Source organism: Mesoplodon mirus, assembly GCF_964341445.2.
Source record: "Mesoplodon mirus genome assembly, chromosome: 3".
Classification (NCBI taxonomy): domain Eukaryota; kingdom Metazoa; phylum Chordata; class Mammalia; order Artiodactyla; family Ziphiidae; genus Mesoplodon; species Mesoplodon mirus.
Window position 1 is genome coordinate 41,126,149 of NC_138978.1, and position 17,076 is coordinate 41,143,224.

Consider the following 17,076-nt stretch of genomic DNA (forward strand, 5'->3'; position numbering starts at 1 on the left):
TATTACTTTAGTTTCTTCTTTGTTAATTTTTAGTGAGATTTAAATACATTTTTGTAGTATAAATAGTATGATAGAATGATTCTTATTCTTATAAATTTTTTTTTCTATCTATCCATGCAACCATACATCCACCTATCATCCATCCTCCTATAGAATGATGTTTAATGAATGTTAATTATAACTGGCTATTTCTGGGTGATGGACTTGGGTGATTTGTTGGTTTTTTTATACTTTATTACCTAAACTTTTTATAAGAGTATGTACCATTTTTAAAAAGTAAAATCATTCTCTAAAATGCAAGAAAAATATATGTTATCATATACTAATAATATTAAATTGCCTGAATTATTCCTGTGGTAAATACAAAAAATATACACCAGGGGAAAATCTACACATTTCACATAACATAATTTAACCATTTCAATTAAGTCTCTTGCTCCTTCACTGAATTTTGTGGTAGACTCTTATTATTTTTCTGTATAAATTGTCCATCTTTTCTCCAATATGATCAAAGAGATAAAGGTTCAAAAATAGTGAAAAATATTAAGGTTACCTTTAAAAAAAATCCTCCATTTATTTCTCCCTTGCCTCCCTGCAGTTTTACTCCAGTAAAATATCTTTAGGTGATAACTATTGGGCAGTGCAAGACTTAAACACTGTATTACAACACTAAAAAGCTGTAGGAAAACATGTCCCAATTCTAGCGAACTTTCCTTTGCTCCTAGCAGAGGAACTTTCCTTTAGCACTCTGTATCTGCAGCACTTGGGAAAAGCCAACTCAATCATGAAAGCCTTTGTCCCACTCCTAAATTCTCACATGATACATGCAAAAATGTGTCTGGATAATTTCTCTCTTCTTGTTTTACCATTTAAATACAGTCAGTCTTCATTTTTTGTGGATTCCTTACTTGTGACTACATCTACTCACTAAAATGGATTTGTAACCCAAATCAACATTCACAGCACTTTGCTGGTAGTTCACAGACATGCCACAGAGTGGCAAAAAATTTGAATCACCTAACATGCATGTTCCCAGGTGAGACTGAAAGAGGTGACATTCTGCCTTCTTGCTTCAGCTCTCACTATAAACAAGTGTCCCCTTCACACTCTATTTAGTGTCATGGTTTTCACACTTTTGTGTTTTTTGCTGGTTTTTTCACTGTTTAAAATAGCCCCCAAGCATACTGCTAAAGTGCTGTCTAGTGTTTGTAAGTGCAAGAAGGCTGTGATGTGCCTTACAGAGAAAATACATGTGTTAGGCTTCATTCAGGCTTGAATTATAGTGCTGTTGGCCATGAGTTTAATGAATCAACAACATATAATATTAAATGAGGTAGTTCTGACAGACACACACATAAAACAAAGTTATGTATTGATCAGATGACAAAAATGTTGTAACCAGAGGCTTGTAAGAACTTACCCTGTATTTCCCTAGGAACAATGGCTCAGTATTCGCCAATTCAGTGTTCTTGGCAAATTTATAGAGGATAACTACCGTGAATAATGAGAACTGACGATATATGAATAATGAGAATTAACTGCATATACATTAATACAAGATATCACTCAGAAAAACCTACAAAATTCTGTTAACACTGTTAAGAATGGGAAAAAACTAAAAATCCACATTAAATATAATTCCTTCACAGAATTACAACTTTAATGCTAATATTGTATTTAATTCATAATAAAATATTTGTAATTCAGTCACATCCTAAATCTTCAGTGCATGACGAGAGTAAAACCTTCAAATCTTGAAACCAGGTCCAAAGTAGTTTTTAAAAATAAATTTAGTTATCACTTTTCCAATATAAAGATAAATTTATTTTATACTATGGTGAAAAGTATTTTCAAAGTTTAGACCCTAAATATATTCAAAAGCTACATAGAAGCTATATTATATCAATATACAATTCATTTTTTTTTTTTTTTTTTTTTGCGGTATGCGGGCCTCTCACTGTTGTGGCCTCTCCCGTTGCGGAGCACAGGCTCCGGATGCGCAGGCTCAGCGGCCATGGCTCACGGGCCCAGCCGCTCCGCGGCATATGGGATCCTCCCAGACCGGGGCACGAACCCGTATCCCCTGCATCGGCAGGCGGACTCTCAACCACTGCGCCACCAGGGAGGCCCTACAATTCATTTTATAATGAGAGGAGTTACAAGATTTATTGAGTTTTGGTTTTGTGTTTAGCATATATGTTTTCCTCAAATGCTGGGTTTTGGTGAATTTTTCAGTGGCAAGAAGAAATCTTACACTAAAATAATTAGTACTGCCACAAATAGCACTAGTATTTTAACTCTTGTCAGTAATTTTATCTCCCTTGGTACTTAATCTCAAGAAAGTATTTAAAGATTTGACTAAAATAATGGGTAGAAATACTGAAATACTGGGACTTCCCTGAAGGTGCAGTGGTTAAGATTCCACGCTCAATGCAGGGAGCACAGGTTCGATACCTGGTCGGGGAACTAAGACCCCACATGACACGTGGCGTGGCCAAAAACTTAAAAAAAAAAAAAAAAGAAAGAAAGAAAGAAGAAAAAGAAATACTGAAATACTACTATCTACCCACAAAACACAGAAGTTGTATCCTGCATATAATAATCATTCAATAAATGTCTGCTTATTGAACTGAAAAATGAAAACACTATCACATTTCAAACAGAGGAAAGGTCACTGGACAATTAACTGACTAACTTAACATGGAACAAAAAAATTACCTTCTATATACTTTAAAAGCCTCTGAGGAGGTAATAAAGGGAATCGAATTGGGTCTAGCACTTCCACCACATGTTTTCTTCTCTTTCCGAGATCTTTCAGAATCCACTGCATTGCAGCTAAGAAGACCTGGTATTCATCCTCAATGCTAAGCTCTTCACTTCGCAAAATTTTGATCAGCTGATCTTTTGTAAGTGCCAGGAACTCTTCCCCACTATGAACCTCCAAGAAATGGACATGAATGTAGTTTTCTGTAAATTCCAAAAGATCATGGCAGGCAATCTGCTCAGAGAACTGAAAGATCCCAATGCAGTTCAGTGGATCAATTTGTCCTTTCAGAAATTCACAGCAAAGATTAACAACTTCAGTCAACTGTAGCATGTCTGCTGCAACAATCAGCTCTTGGACATTATTCACTCCTATGTTCACTATACCTAGGGAAGTAAGGTGACAAAATAACCAATAAAATATAATAAACATTTGACTTATATTCAAAGACCATTATATTCAATACTTGATTCCACTGATAGCTTAGGCTTTGCCAAGTAGATACTAAGTATAAAGGCAACAAAGAACTTGTAGAAAGGTGCAGAACTTAAATGATAATGGTACCCCACATTCATGTAACACTTAACAATGAACCAGGCACAGCAGTAATTGCTTTATACATTCACTTAACCCTCGCTACAACCCCACATAATAGGGTTTTCTCCCCTTATTATTATTATTTTTAAATTAATTAATTAATTAATTAATTTTTGGCTGCATTGGGTCTTCGATGCTGTGCGCAGGCTTTCTAGTTGCACTGAGCGGAGGCTACTCTCTGTTGCAGCGTGCAGGCTTCTCATTGTGGTGGCTTCTCTTGCTGTGCAGCATGGGATCTAGGCGCACAAGCTTCAGTAGTTGCAGCACGCGGGCTCAGTAGTTGTGGCTCGCAGGCTCAGTAGTTGTGGTGCACCGGCTTAGTTGCTCTGCAGCATGTGGAATCTTCCCGGACCAGGGCTCGAACCTGTGTCCCCTGCATTGGCAGGCGGATTCTTAACCACTATGCTACCAGGGAAGTCCCCACTTTCATATATGTTTATAATGACTTTGGGAAGACATCAAATACTCAATTATATTTAGAAGGGAAAAAAAAACCCACTGTAATTCTACCTAATAAGTATAAACTCTCCATTCAATCTTATACTTTCCCTTTATCCCTTTAAAACATTCAACTAAACTATGTGTCTAAAGTTTCTATTCCCAAATAGATTTATAAACTCTGTTGGGGCAAGGCTTGTCCTTTCTGTATTCCCAATGCCTAGCACACACTAGGTGCTCAAAAAATTTATTATATATGAATGAATGGCCAAAGGCATTATGGTGAGAGGAAGACTATGGCTTGATGAATGCAAACAGGGGTTTTTTGAAAAGTATAGGAAATGGAATCCACCATGGGAATAAATGGTAGTGGCTGCAGAGAAAACTGAGATAAGACTTAATTGAATGAAATGAGAATTCACTACAAATTTGGAGAAGATAAGATCATGGGTTGTGATGGAAGGTAACTGAATGACTGCTACTGGATGAAACCAAGAGTTACTTGAAAGTACTAAAAAGAATGCCCTACAGCTTAATAAGGCTTTACAGATTATTAAAAGCACTTTTACAGCAACAAAAAAACTAACAACCCAATTGAAAAATTGGCAGAAGACCTAAATAGACATTTCTCCAAAGAAGACATACAGATAGCCATCAGGCACATGAAAAGATGCTCAACATTGCTAATTATTAGAGAAATGCAAATCAAAACTACAATGAGGTACCACCTCATACCAGTCTGAATGGCCATCATAAAAAACTCTATAAATAACAAAGGTTGGAGAAGGTGTGGAGGAAAAGGAACTCTCCTACGCTGTTGGTGGGAATATAAGTTGGTGCAGCCACTATGGAAAACAGTATGCAGGTTCCTCAAAAAACTAAAAATAGAGTTGCCATATGATCCAGCAATTCCACTCCTGGGCATATATCGGGACAAACCTATAATTCAAAAAGATACAAGTACCCCTTTGTTCATGGCAGCACTATTCACAATAGCCAAGACCTGAAAAGAACCTAAATGTCCACTGACAAATGAATGGATATATATACAATGTAATACTACTCATCATAAAAAAAAAAAAAGAAACAGGGGCTTCACTGGCAGTCCAGTGGTTAAGACTCTGTGCTTCTACTGCAAGGAGCACGGGTTCAAGCCCTGGTCGTGGAACTAATATCCCTCATGCCTCGAGGCCAAAAATAAATAGATAAATAAATAAAAATAAAAAAGAATTTAAACATTTCATTTGCAGCAACATGGATGGACCTACAGATTATCATACTCAGTCAGAAAGAGAAAGACATACCATATGATATCACTTATGCGTGAAATGTAGAATATGACACAAATGAACTTACCTACAAAACAGAAACAGACTCACAGACATAGAGAACAGACTTGTGGTTGCCAAGGGGGTGGGGGGTGGGGGAGGGAGGGATTGGGAGTTTGGGATTAGCAGATGCAAACTATTATATACAGAATGGAAAAACAAGGTCCTACTGTATAGCACAGGGAACTATCAATAGCTGCTGTATGGCAGAAATTAACACAACATTGTAAATCAACTATACTTCAATAAAATTAAAAAATAAAAATAAAACAGTAAGCTACATGTAAAAGAATGAAATTAGAACATTTCCTAACACCCTACACAAAAATAAACTCAAAATGGATTAAAGACTTAAATGTAAGGCCAGACACTATAAAACTCTTAGAGGAAAACAGAGGCAGAACACTCTATGACATAAATCACAGCAAGATCCTTTTTGACCCACCTCCTAGAGAAATGGAAATAAAAACAAAAATAAACAAATGGGACCTAATGAATCTTAAAAGCTTTTGCACAGCAAAGGAAACCCGACACAAGACAAAAAGGCAACCCTCAGATTGGGAGAAAATATTTGCAAGCAAAGCAATTGACAAAGGATTAATCTCCAAAATATACAAGCAGCTCATGAAGCTCAATATCAAAAAAACAAACAACCTAATCCAAAAATGGGCAGAAGACCTAAACAGACATTTCTCCAGAGAAGTTATACAGATTGCCAACAAACACATGAAAGGATGCTCAACATCACTAATCATTAGAGAAATGCAAATCAAAACCACAGTGAGGTATCACCTCACACTGCTCAGAATGGCCATCATCAAAAATCTACAAATAATAAATGCTGGAGAGGTTGTGGAAAAAAGGGAACCCTCTTGCACTGTTGGTGGGAATGTAAATTGATACAGCCACTATGGAGAACAGTATGGAGGTTCCTTATAAAACTAAAAACAGAACTACCATATGACCCAGCAATCCCACTACTGGGCATATACCCTGAGAAAACCATAATTCAAAAAGAGACATGTACCAAAATGTTCATAGCAGCCCTATTTACAATAGCCCGGAGATGGAAACAACCTAAGTGTCCATCATCGGATGAATGGATAAAGAAGATGTGGCACATATATACAATGGAATATTACTCAGCCATGAAAAGAAACAAAACTGAGCTATTTGTAATGAGGTGGATAGACCTAGAGTCTGTCATACAGAGTGAAATAAGTCAGAAAGAGAAAAACAAATACCATATGCTAATACATATATATGGAATCTAAAAAAAAAAAAGGTTCTGATGAACCTAGGTACAGGACAGGAATAAAGATGCAGATGTAGAGAATGGACTCTTGAGGACACGGGGATGGGGAATGGTAAACTGGGACAAAGTGAGAGAGTAGCAATGACATATATACACTACCAAATGTAAAATAGATAGTTGGTGGGAAGCAGCTGCATCTCACGGGGAGATCAGCTCAGGGCTTTGTGACCACCTAGAGGGGTGGGATAGGGAGGGTGGGAGGGAGACACAAGATGGAGGGGATATGGAGATATATGTATACATACAGCTGATTCACTTTGTTATACAGCAGAAACTAACACAACACTGTAAAGCAATTATACTCCAAAAAAGATGTTAAAAATAAATAAATAAAGTAAAATTCTAGCTCTACCCCAGCAGTATGACCTTCACCTTATGAAATCTAAATATACTTTCTGAGGGTTTAAGAAGAAAAAGTATTTTTACATTTATTAAAATTTATCTCATCTAACCTTCACATGAATTAAAAAGTGCTACTATCCCCAGTTTATGAATAAGGAGAATGAGGTTCTCACAAGCTCATTTTTATTTTTTAAGTACCTACTTTACATTACCTATAAAACTCTGTAAAGGCACAGGACACACCTGTCTTGTTTACTATCATATCCCCAGTGCCTAGCTCAAAAAATATATTCACATATATATTGAAAGAATGAATGAATAATTGACTAAAGTTAAATGAAATGCTTTGTATCACACAGCTAGTTAGTGGCAGAGCTAGATCACAAACCCAGGTCATTTGATTTTAAGTGAAGTGCGTAAAAATCTATGGTGAGAAGAATCTGTTAAGACCTATTAGAATTGTGAATGGTTAATAAAGAATGTCCAGAGGAGGACTTCCCTGGTGGTGCAGTGGCTGGGAATCCGCCTGCCAATGCAGGGGACACAGGTTCGAGCCCTGGTCCGGGAAGATCCCACATGCCACGGAGCAACTAAGCCCATGTGCCACAACTACTGAACCTGCGCTCTAGAGCCCACAAGCCACAACTACTGAGCCCACATGCCACAGCTACTGAAGCCCGCAGGCCTAGAGCCCGTGCTCCGCAACAAGAGAAGCCACCGCAGTGAGAAGCCCGCGCACTGTGGTGAAGAGTGGCCCCCACTCACCGCAACTAGAGAACAGCCTGTGCCAGCAAAGAAGACCCAACACAGCCAAAATTAATTAATTAATTGAAAAAAGAAAAAAAAAAAGAATGTCCAGAGGAGAGATTAATAGAATAACAGGTTTTGCTGCCCCATCCCCAAAAAGGAAATGCTATTACAATGAAAATCAAAGATCATGTTTTTAAAGAACTAATTGTATCAAAGAGTACAAAGTTCCCTGTCTAATAAATACCCAATATTCATTTTCATTTAATCCGTACTAACAGAACCTTGATTTTGTTGTGACTGGCAGTTGTGCCCTGCTGAAAATTACATTTCTCATCCTCCCTTGCAGATGAGGGTGAATTTTTGACTGAGTTTGGCCAACTTGATACAGGCAGCAGTTATTGGGGAGAGCTACCAGAAAAGCTTAAAAAGGGATAGACTCTGCCGGCAGGTCCTTTTACCTTTTCCTCTTCTGCCTTCCACTGGCTAAAGTTCACTGATCATGAGATTAGAAGCTACAAGCTATAGATGATGGAGCAAAATGTTGGAAGAATAACGCGCTACTAATGACATCAAGAAGCCACCATACCAGCCTTGGGATGGCTTCTATGGATTCATTTTTGTTGGAAAAATAAACTCCTATCTTGTTATTTTATATCTTTTACTAGCGGCCAAATGTTTTTCTTTACTGTTAACCAATTTTACCTTAAATGTCAATATTCTACAATGTTATTATCCCCCAGATATGCTCAGTAGTTTTATTTCTCTAGGTTTTACCACTTTTTATTCCTTTGATGGAAGTGCTAATCATCAGCAATATGGAGATGATGCCACGAACATTCTCTTTCACTAGATATCTCTTGTTGCTACTGTCAGACAGCAGAGGCAGAATAAGCAACTTGTGGAATTTCTTCTGTTTTTATGTTGTTTGACACTAATTGCATTGGATTAATCTGTATTAATTTATACTTTGCAAATAAGAGAAGCAGGGGCATTTATGAAATAGTTTAATCAGCTCACATAAGTCACTTAGAAAAGTGAGGTCAAGAACCCCTCAATGTTAATCTGTACACTAGTCAATAGGCAGAGCTGCACTGCTTTCAGCAGATAAAAGATAATTATTTTTATTTTTTTTAACATGTGATAATCATTTTTACAATCCCAAATTAAAAGCTATTTTCTGAAAATTTCCAAAAAGAAATATGAAACTCCACAAAGAAAAGAAATCACCTTGGGACTTCAGTGGTGGCGCAGTGGTTAAGAATCTGCTTGCCAATACAGGGGACACGGGTTCAAGCCCTGGTTTTGTCGTTTTCCAGGTTTAAATAACATGCTTTAAGTAAACAACACTTTATCAGGCCATATCCCACCAAGTAGTCCTTTAAGGGGAGCAAGGTATATTCTCAAAACTAGAGTGTAAACAAACATAGTCTTTGTTTTCAAACATTTTTTCCTGATTATGAGAGTAATATATATTCACTACAGAAAAAAAACTTTAGGGACTTCCCTGGTAGCACAGTGATTAAGAATCCGCCTGTCAACAATGCAGGGGGGATGGGTTCGATCCCTGGTCCGAGAAGATCCCACATGACGCGGAGCAACTAAGCCTGTGCGCTCTAGAGCCCCCGAGCCACGACTACTGAAGCCCACGCGCCTAGAGCCCATGCTCCGCAACAAGAGAAGCCACCACAATGAGAAGCCCACGCACCACAACGAAGAGTAGCTCCTGCTCCCCACAACTAGAGAAAGCCCGCGCACAGCAACGAAGATCGAATGCAGCTAAAAATAAATAAAAAATTAAATCTTTTAAAAAAACTAAAACAAAATAATTTTAAGGCAGAAAAGCATAAAAATGAAAATCACATTTTCCCATACACAGACATACACTTTTTTTTTTTTGGCTGCACTGCACGAGTTGCGGGAAGTGTGGAGTCCTAAAGACAGGACCACCGGGAAACCCCTATATTAACATTAATACTTTAGTGTATCTCTTTCAAATCTTTTTTCCATGTATATTTATGTTACATATAAGACATATTTTACACTATGGTTTTTGTGTACATTTTATAATGTCATTAAAACTCTTCAAAAACATTTTAAAAATAAAAGTTTGTTTAAATTAATACATGCTGATTATAGACATTTTGAGGAAAAAACAAAAAAAGGGAAAAAAGAATCTTCCGTATTCCATCATTTAGAGATAAACACTTATAAATATTCTAGTCTCTTCCTGTGCACAAATACACAAATGAATTTTTTTTTTTTTACAAAATTGGGGTGATATTTATATCCAGATTTCTTTTTATTTATTTATTTATTTATTTGCGGTACGCGGGCCTCTCACTGTTGTGGCCTCTCCCATTGCGGAGCACAGCCTCCGGACGTGCAGGCTCAGCGGCCATGGCTCACGGGCCCAACCGCTCCATGGCATGTGGGATCTTCCCGGACCAGGGCACGAACCCATAGTCCCCTGCATTGGCAGGCGGACTCTCAACCACTGCGACACCAGAGAAGCCCTATATCCAGATATTTTTTCACTTAAAATATTGCAAACATTCTTCCATGAGAATGTATATATGTGTGTGTGTGTGTACATATATACAAACATAATTTGTGAGAACTAAAAATTATTCCATTATATATACATGTACCATAATTTATTTAACCATATAACCTACTGAGGGACAATCAAACTGTATTCCATTATATACTATTATAAATAATGTTACAATAAATGTAAATATTTGCTTGTATCACTAATTAATTCCTTAGGATTCCCAGAAAAGGAATACTGGGTCAAAAGATATGAACTTTTTGTTTTGTTTTGATTTTTTTGGCCATGCCATGCAGCATTCAGGGATCTTAGTTCCCCGACCAGGGACTGAACCCGAGCCCCCTGAAGTGGAAGGCGAAGTCTTAACAACTGGACCACCAGGGAAGTCCCGATATGAACTTTTTGAAGGCTTATAATAACATATTGTTAAATCACTTTCTATATATTAGATCAAGTTATATTCCCATAGCAGAACGTGAGTGATTGCATCATTCTTCACTCAAAGCTACAAGTTCACTTAACATACCTGTGTAAATGAAATCTAGAAGTATTTGAAAGATTCCAGCTTCAATTCCTAGAATCTGTACAACATCTTTTGAGGACTCTTTCATTCCTCCAGTGAACAAAGCTGCAAAGTAAGGACTACTGGCAGCCAAAACCAGCCGATGAACTTTGAAAGTCTCCTTTCCAACTTGCAGCTGCACATCACAGAAATGCTGTCCATTTCTCATTTTATTGATCTGGGCCAAGATGAGTTGAGCATGTTTATCTGATGAAAAAGGACTATCACCAGCCTTGGCACAGCCCTCATTAGCCATGATGATGCCAGATTAATTAAAAGGACTGTTGCCCATAATCTGGTCCTACCCTGAAAAAAAAAATGAAAGAGACCAAACAATGTATTTTTGTGTTTAACATGTCTTCTATTCATACACGTATGAAACATTCCCTATCCTCAAGGAGCTTACAATCTATTTAGGGACATAAAACACATATGAAACAAATAAGGGCTAAATTGTGTGGTACTATTTCTAACAGGGTTTCAAAGAAGGGAATAAATAATGGGGCCTAAAATAATTAGATGGCGCTTCACAGCAGAAATGGAACCTGAACTGGACACTAAGTGACAGTGTATTAAGGTATGAGGAGAGGGCATAAACCCTTTTGGGTGGAGTAAAGAAAATGAAGAAAGGCACAAAGGTATAAAGATATTTTTGTACACTGCAGTAAGGAGGCACACATGGCAGCCAAATGAACTTTCAAAAAGCAATTGTGATCAGGCCAACTGTCTGCTTAAAATCCTTCAATATGTACACTTCCCTTAGCACACAAAGCCCTTCAAATGTCACCTCTACCTATCCAGTCCTACCTCCTATAATCCTCTTTGAACTTAATACTCCAACAAAACCTAACAATTTGCAGTTCTCTAAACACATCTCTTTCATGGCACCCTTCCCCCTCCTTTTCCTTCTGGATCTTTGTTATAAATCAAGACAGTTCAAACTTACTTTACTCCAGGAAATCTTCCCTGTTCCTCTCTCCTCTGGGTTTGGTGCTCACCCTAACCTTACCTATTTTACAGTATATTATCACATTCTACCTTGTCAGACATTTTACCACCCTACTCCCTACACAGACACACAGACACACACAAACACACACACTCTGAAAGTTCCCTGAACGACAACTCCTTAGGGACTATCTTTCATAGCTGTAGCACCAGTATCTAACATATCTTGTTTTCAAATGTTTGTGAAATAAATGAGCACAAAGAAATAACAATAATTGCTTAGGTTGTTTTTGTTTAATTCTGATAACTTTTCCACACATTATGCCAATTGTAATTCTCACAATAATTAACAGGCTGGAAGAAAAAGATATTGTTATTTGAAATAAGAGAATGAAACTGAAGCTCAGTTTCCCAAGGTCACAGAGTTAGTATAATGACAGAGTTAGTATAATGACAGTCCTGGTATTTGAACCCAGGTCTTCTTACTCTAAATCCTGGGGTTTTCCCATCATATCATGTGCATATAGAGAAGGAGCTTTGAAACCCAAGCATAGCAACTTAACATGAACATTTACAGGTTTATCGAGAATAAACATGACAATAGTCATGTTTCAGAACTGTTATTTGAGCTTTCAGGGGATGAGCTAAGAGGTAGCAAAGTCTTAGAAAACAGCCTTCCAGCTTTAACAATGAGAATCAAAGGGATAAATCCAAGTTACTTTTTGAATAAAGAAACCATGAGATCCAGTAATATAAGAGATATGGAGATGAAGCCCAGGGGAAATCTAAGATGACTAAGGTATTTAGGCATCAAGGAAAATTAGTAATAAGACTGACAGAAATGGTGTGACCTGATGTTAAAGAAAAGGGGGGGCTAAATTTATAGCATTCAGTCAAACTTATTAAAGTAAATATAACTAAGCTGATTATCACGATTGTCTAGGAATTAGCTTATTGAGAAATTTTATTGAAAAGTTCCGAGGTAGCTGCTAAAACTTCAAATTAGCATCAACATAAATGTCAACATACTACATTTAACTGGCACATAAAAGCAAAGAGTGTATTTGTCTCTACATAGAAATTTGACCTGCAGATATTATTAAACATGGCATGGCTGTCAGGCTTTCTTCTGTTTTAGATTTCTTCCTATCAGCATATTTTGGACCCCACTGGTTTGTTTAATTACAAGGTACCTCCTCTGCCCCCAACTTCAGGGCATCAAACACAGCTACTGAACTAAAATGCTGCCTCCTGCTACAAAAAACGTTACTGAATTATCCATCCACTCTGGCAGCCGACAGCAGAAATCCTACTCTATTACTACTGCGCTTCTTAGTAACTGCTGATACTATCCCACTGCCACTGGAGTACTTCATTCCAAAAGGCGGCACGTGGTATGACCCTATTTCCAAAAGGAAAGAGCATAATTCAGGGACATCGCATACGGATGTAAGGGACGTGCCCCAAGAGGCACAAACTTGAAAGGCAGATTATTTAGGAAACGGTGGAGACGCCCAGAGGAAGTAAGGAGGACCTATGTTTAGTGGCCTCGAAGTCACTGCTGCGAGGATCTGGAAGCTGCTTCATTCAGCAAAGCGTGTCAGAAAGAATCCCAGGACGAGCAAGCATCCAAAAAAATGAGGCTCTTTGTGCTTGACTTGGGGGCTGGACCTGGAGAGCTACCCTTAAGCTGCTGCGACACTAACGGCAGATAAACATTCCGGTGCTACCTAAACGGCGGGGAAGACATCTCAAATACTTCTGGTGACGACAGGGCCGGAGCTCGGCCTCGGATTCCCCAGTGGGGGCGGGGAGAAGAGAGGCAGGAAGGGACCGGACTAGACGACGTTCCGGACGAAAACACTTCGATTATTAGAGGCACGCGTGAACGGCAGGAGGAAGCCGGTTCTAGAGGCTCCTCGCACTCTCCTTCTCAAGGGTCCCGAGAGCCGGAAAGAGCCGATGGAGGATATTCCCAATCCCATCATAGACGCCCCCGGGACGCAGGCCCTTCTTACCCGCCGCTTCCCCTTCCCGCTGGCGCCCGCTCAGGCTCTGCGTGCGCAGTCGCGATAAGCTAGCGCACAGACGGGGCGGGGAAAGCCCGGCGGGGTGACAAGGCGCGGGTGACTGGGCAGTGCGGACCGCGGAGGGTTGGAGGCGAGGCCCGGCCGGCTGAGGGGGCCTCTCCGCTCCGCTGGCAGGGCGGGTCTGCGCGTGCGCACTGCTCTTTCGCTCACGGGGAGCGGCGGCTCTCGGTGTGGCGCTGCTGCGGCGGTGGGCTCGTGCTTGATTCCTGGCGGGCAATGGCCTTTGGCCAGCTTAAGCTCCCGCCTTCTGGGGCTGGCCGGCTGGCCGTTTCCACGCCGCCTACCCCCTCTCGATTCTTGTGGCGTCTCAGGCAGCCAGCGAGCCTCAGTGCTAATGAAAGAGTCGGGATCTACTCTCCTCACACAGCCTATGACGCTGCTCCCCAGGAAGTCAACAACTGGCTGGCTAAACGGCTTGCAGTTTGCACCTCCAGGCGCATCCATCCTTCCAAAGCTCCTGACTGCCCCACGGAGGGAACACACAGAGTAGAATTAAATGTTACCCACAACCAAGATCTGGACAAAGTCATTTCTGCAGTGAAAGGAATTGCAGGTGTATATGTCACTTCTTTTTCTGCTAGGTACAATATATTTTCCTCTTTTTTGTGTGTACTAATTTGTAAGAATCTTTCTTACAAATTCTATAACACTGTTATTTAAGTTTACAACAAATCATTTTCCTAGGTCGGTTTACAAAGCAGCATACTTCTCATTTGCATGTGGGTCACTGAGGAGGAGAACTATGGGATTTTTTCAAAACAATAAAGATGGTGAGTAGCGCACACACAGACACACACAAAAACACCCCCACATCACCGCACCCCTCACGCAGGGCTGGGCGCTCCTCTGTTCCTTACCACTCACTCAGATCACTTTGAGTCTCTGCCTGACTGAGCCCCGCACTATGAGTGGACGCCTACTTTGAGTGAAGGGACAACTCAAACCGTCCAGTTATTTAAACTGTTGAACTTCATAATACGGCACATTTTAAAATGGCTTTCAAACTTTCGGACCCCAGCTCACAGTGAACAAAAACATTCTACATCAAACCGGATACCGCATACCTACCACATAGATATACACATCTGAAACAAAAATTTCACAAAACTCTTGTTGGGGAGGGGGAAGTTTCCCCCTCTACTCATCTTGATTTCTTGTGGCTGGACTAATAATAAAATTGACACAAGACAGTTTAACAGGAAAAAAGAAAATTTAGTTGTTCACAAGGAGGACTCATAGAAAGGGGCCTAAGAAGTGGCCAAAGCAGACAGCTTTTATATTTTTAAACAGGAACAATCAATTTATGAAGAATTGACAGGACAAAGAAACTAGGTTTTGGGAGTTCAATTAGCGAAGAATCTAAACAGTTTGGGCTTGGGGTAGTAAATGGGAGGAAGTAACAAGGTTTGTTTATACAGGCTTGTTGGCCTGAATTCCCTATCTCTGGAGATAAGAGTGTCCTTTTACCTCCAAATGCAGGGAGTGCACCTTTCACGTGAGAGATTTATTTCCTGCTTTCAGGGAGATAGTAAGGAGGGTTAGAGTGTCTCTCTTGCGTTGGCCATCTCTTAAGTTACTTTAATTCAAAAAAATCGGGAGTTCTGGGGTGGTGCAGTGGTTAAGAATCCGCCTGCAAATGCAGGGGACACAGGTTCGAGCCCTGGTCCGGGAAGATCCTACGTGGAGCAACTAAGCCTGTGCGCCACAACTACTGAGCCTGTGCTCTAGAGCCCGTAAGCCACAACTACTGAGCCTGCATGCCAAAACTACTGAAGCCTGTGCGCTTAGAGCTGGTGCTCCACAGCAAGAGAAGCCACCGTGATGAGAAGCCCACCACGTACTGCAACAAAGAGTAGCCCCAGCTCACCTCAACTAGAGAAAGCCCACCTACAGCAATGAAGACCCAATGTGGCCAAAAATAAATAAGAGGTACATTTTGGGGCAACCTATCCTGGGCCCCAACACTTATTTATATTTACTACCAGCAATGCACTAAATTTCTATTGCTTCTTTTTGATTTCATTACCAAAAAAATGCTGAAAGGGAACTGTTGTAAGGAAAAATTGTCAAAGACTTGGAAATGAACAAAAGAAATTACTTTTCAGTGTAAACCTGGGCATTGTCTAGCAGACACTGGAAGGATTTGAATGCATAGGGATGTCTTTCTGTTGACTAAGATCTTTTACAAGAAAACTGGTAATATTTAGAATAATTCTTGTCCACGTCGAAGAAAAGATACCCCCAAACATTACATTTTATTGACCTATAGGGTATTAAACCACTTTGCCTTTATTAGCGAATTCATTTCAATATTCTTGTTTCTTAGCAAATTCGTACAACATTCCTGTAACATTTTACTGGCTCACTCATTAATTAATGAGATAAATAACATTTTGATGTGTTTATTTTATATTCCTGTGAAAATCGTCAGTTTACCTTTCAGAAAATCATACCTCAGCACCACTAAAATTAATTTCACAATTTACTATTGTATTGCACCTAACAATATGAAAACTGGTGCTTAGAGCATATACCTAGGAGCAGAATTGCTGGAACATAGGATATGTGCATCTTCAATTTCACTAGAAGATACTTCTTTTCCAAACTCATTTTTCCAGTTTACATTTCCACCAGCAGCAAATGAGAGTTGCCTGGCTTCACATCCTTGCCAACACCTAGTATCATCAGATGTTTCAATTTTGTATAATCTGATGAGTTTAAAATGGTATTTTATTTTTATTATAATTTATATTCCCTGATTATTAATGAAATCAGGCAGTAAAAAGATGTTTATAAGTTGCTATGGACTGAATTTTGTCCCCCCACAATTTGTATGTTGAAGCCCTAACTCCCAATGTGATGATATTTGGAGATGGGGCTTGAGGGAGTTAATTAGGATTAGATGAGGTCATGAGGATGGGGCCCTCATGATGGGATTAGTGCCCTTATAAGAAGAGACACCAGAGCGTGCTTGCTCTCCCTCACTCCACCCACACATGCATGATAGAAGGCCATGTGAGTATCTAGTGAAAAGGTAGCCAACTAGCCTCCATTTGCATAAAGAAGCAGTCATAAGAGCACACAGGGAGATGATGGCTGCCTACCACCAAGCCAAGAGAGAGAAGCCACAGAATGAAACCTAGCTGGCTGGCAACTTGATCTTGGATTTTCCAGTCTCCAGACTGTGAGAAATAAATTTCTGTTGTTTAAGCCAGGGGTCCTCAACCCCTGGTCTGTGGAGTGGTACCGGTCCACAGCCTGTTAGGAACCCGGCTGCACAGCAGGAGGTGGGCACTGAGTGAGCAAAGCTTCATCAGCCGCTCCCCATCGCTCTCATTACCGCCTGAAAAATCTCCCCTCCCACCCCCGTGGAAAAATTGTCTTCCACGAA

General features: G+C 39.7%; 1 protein-coding gene across 2 annotated transcripts in view; it reads right to left on the reverse strand.

Annotated features, from left to right (window-relative positions):
* The window catches only part of IPP (intracisternal A particle-promoted polypeptide), a 38,551-nt gene extending 24,776 nt beyond the window's left edge, over nt 1–13,775 (reverse strand). Inside the window, exons 1-3 of one of the 2 annotated variants that reach the window (XM_082613647.1) lie at nt 13,614–13,775; nt 10,612–10,953; nt 2,719–3,150 (exon numbers count right to left, since the gene is read on the reverse strand). In XM_082613647.1, the coding sequence (XP_082469773.1) occupies nt 2,719–3,150; nt 10,612–10,903 (724 nt within the window). In that variant the 5' untranslated portion in view covers nt 10,904–10,953; nt 13,614–13,775. Of the gene's footprint in view, nt 1–2,718; nt 3,151–10,611; nt 10,954–13,325 lie in introns of both variants that reach the window. The other variant, XM_082613648.1, reaches the window with a different exon arrangement.
* Between the last annotated feature and the right edge of the window lie 3,301 nt (nt 13,776–17,076).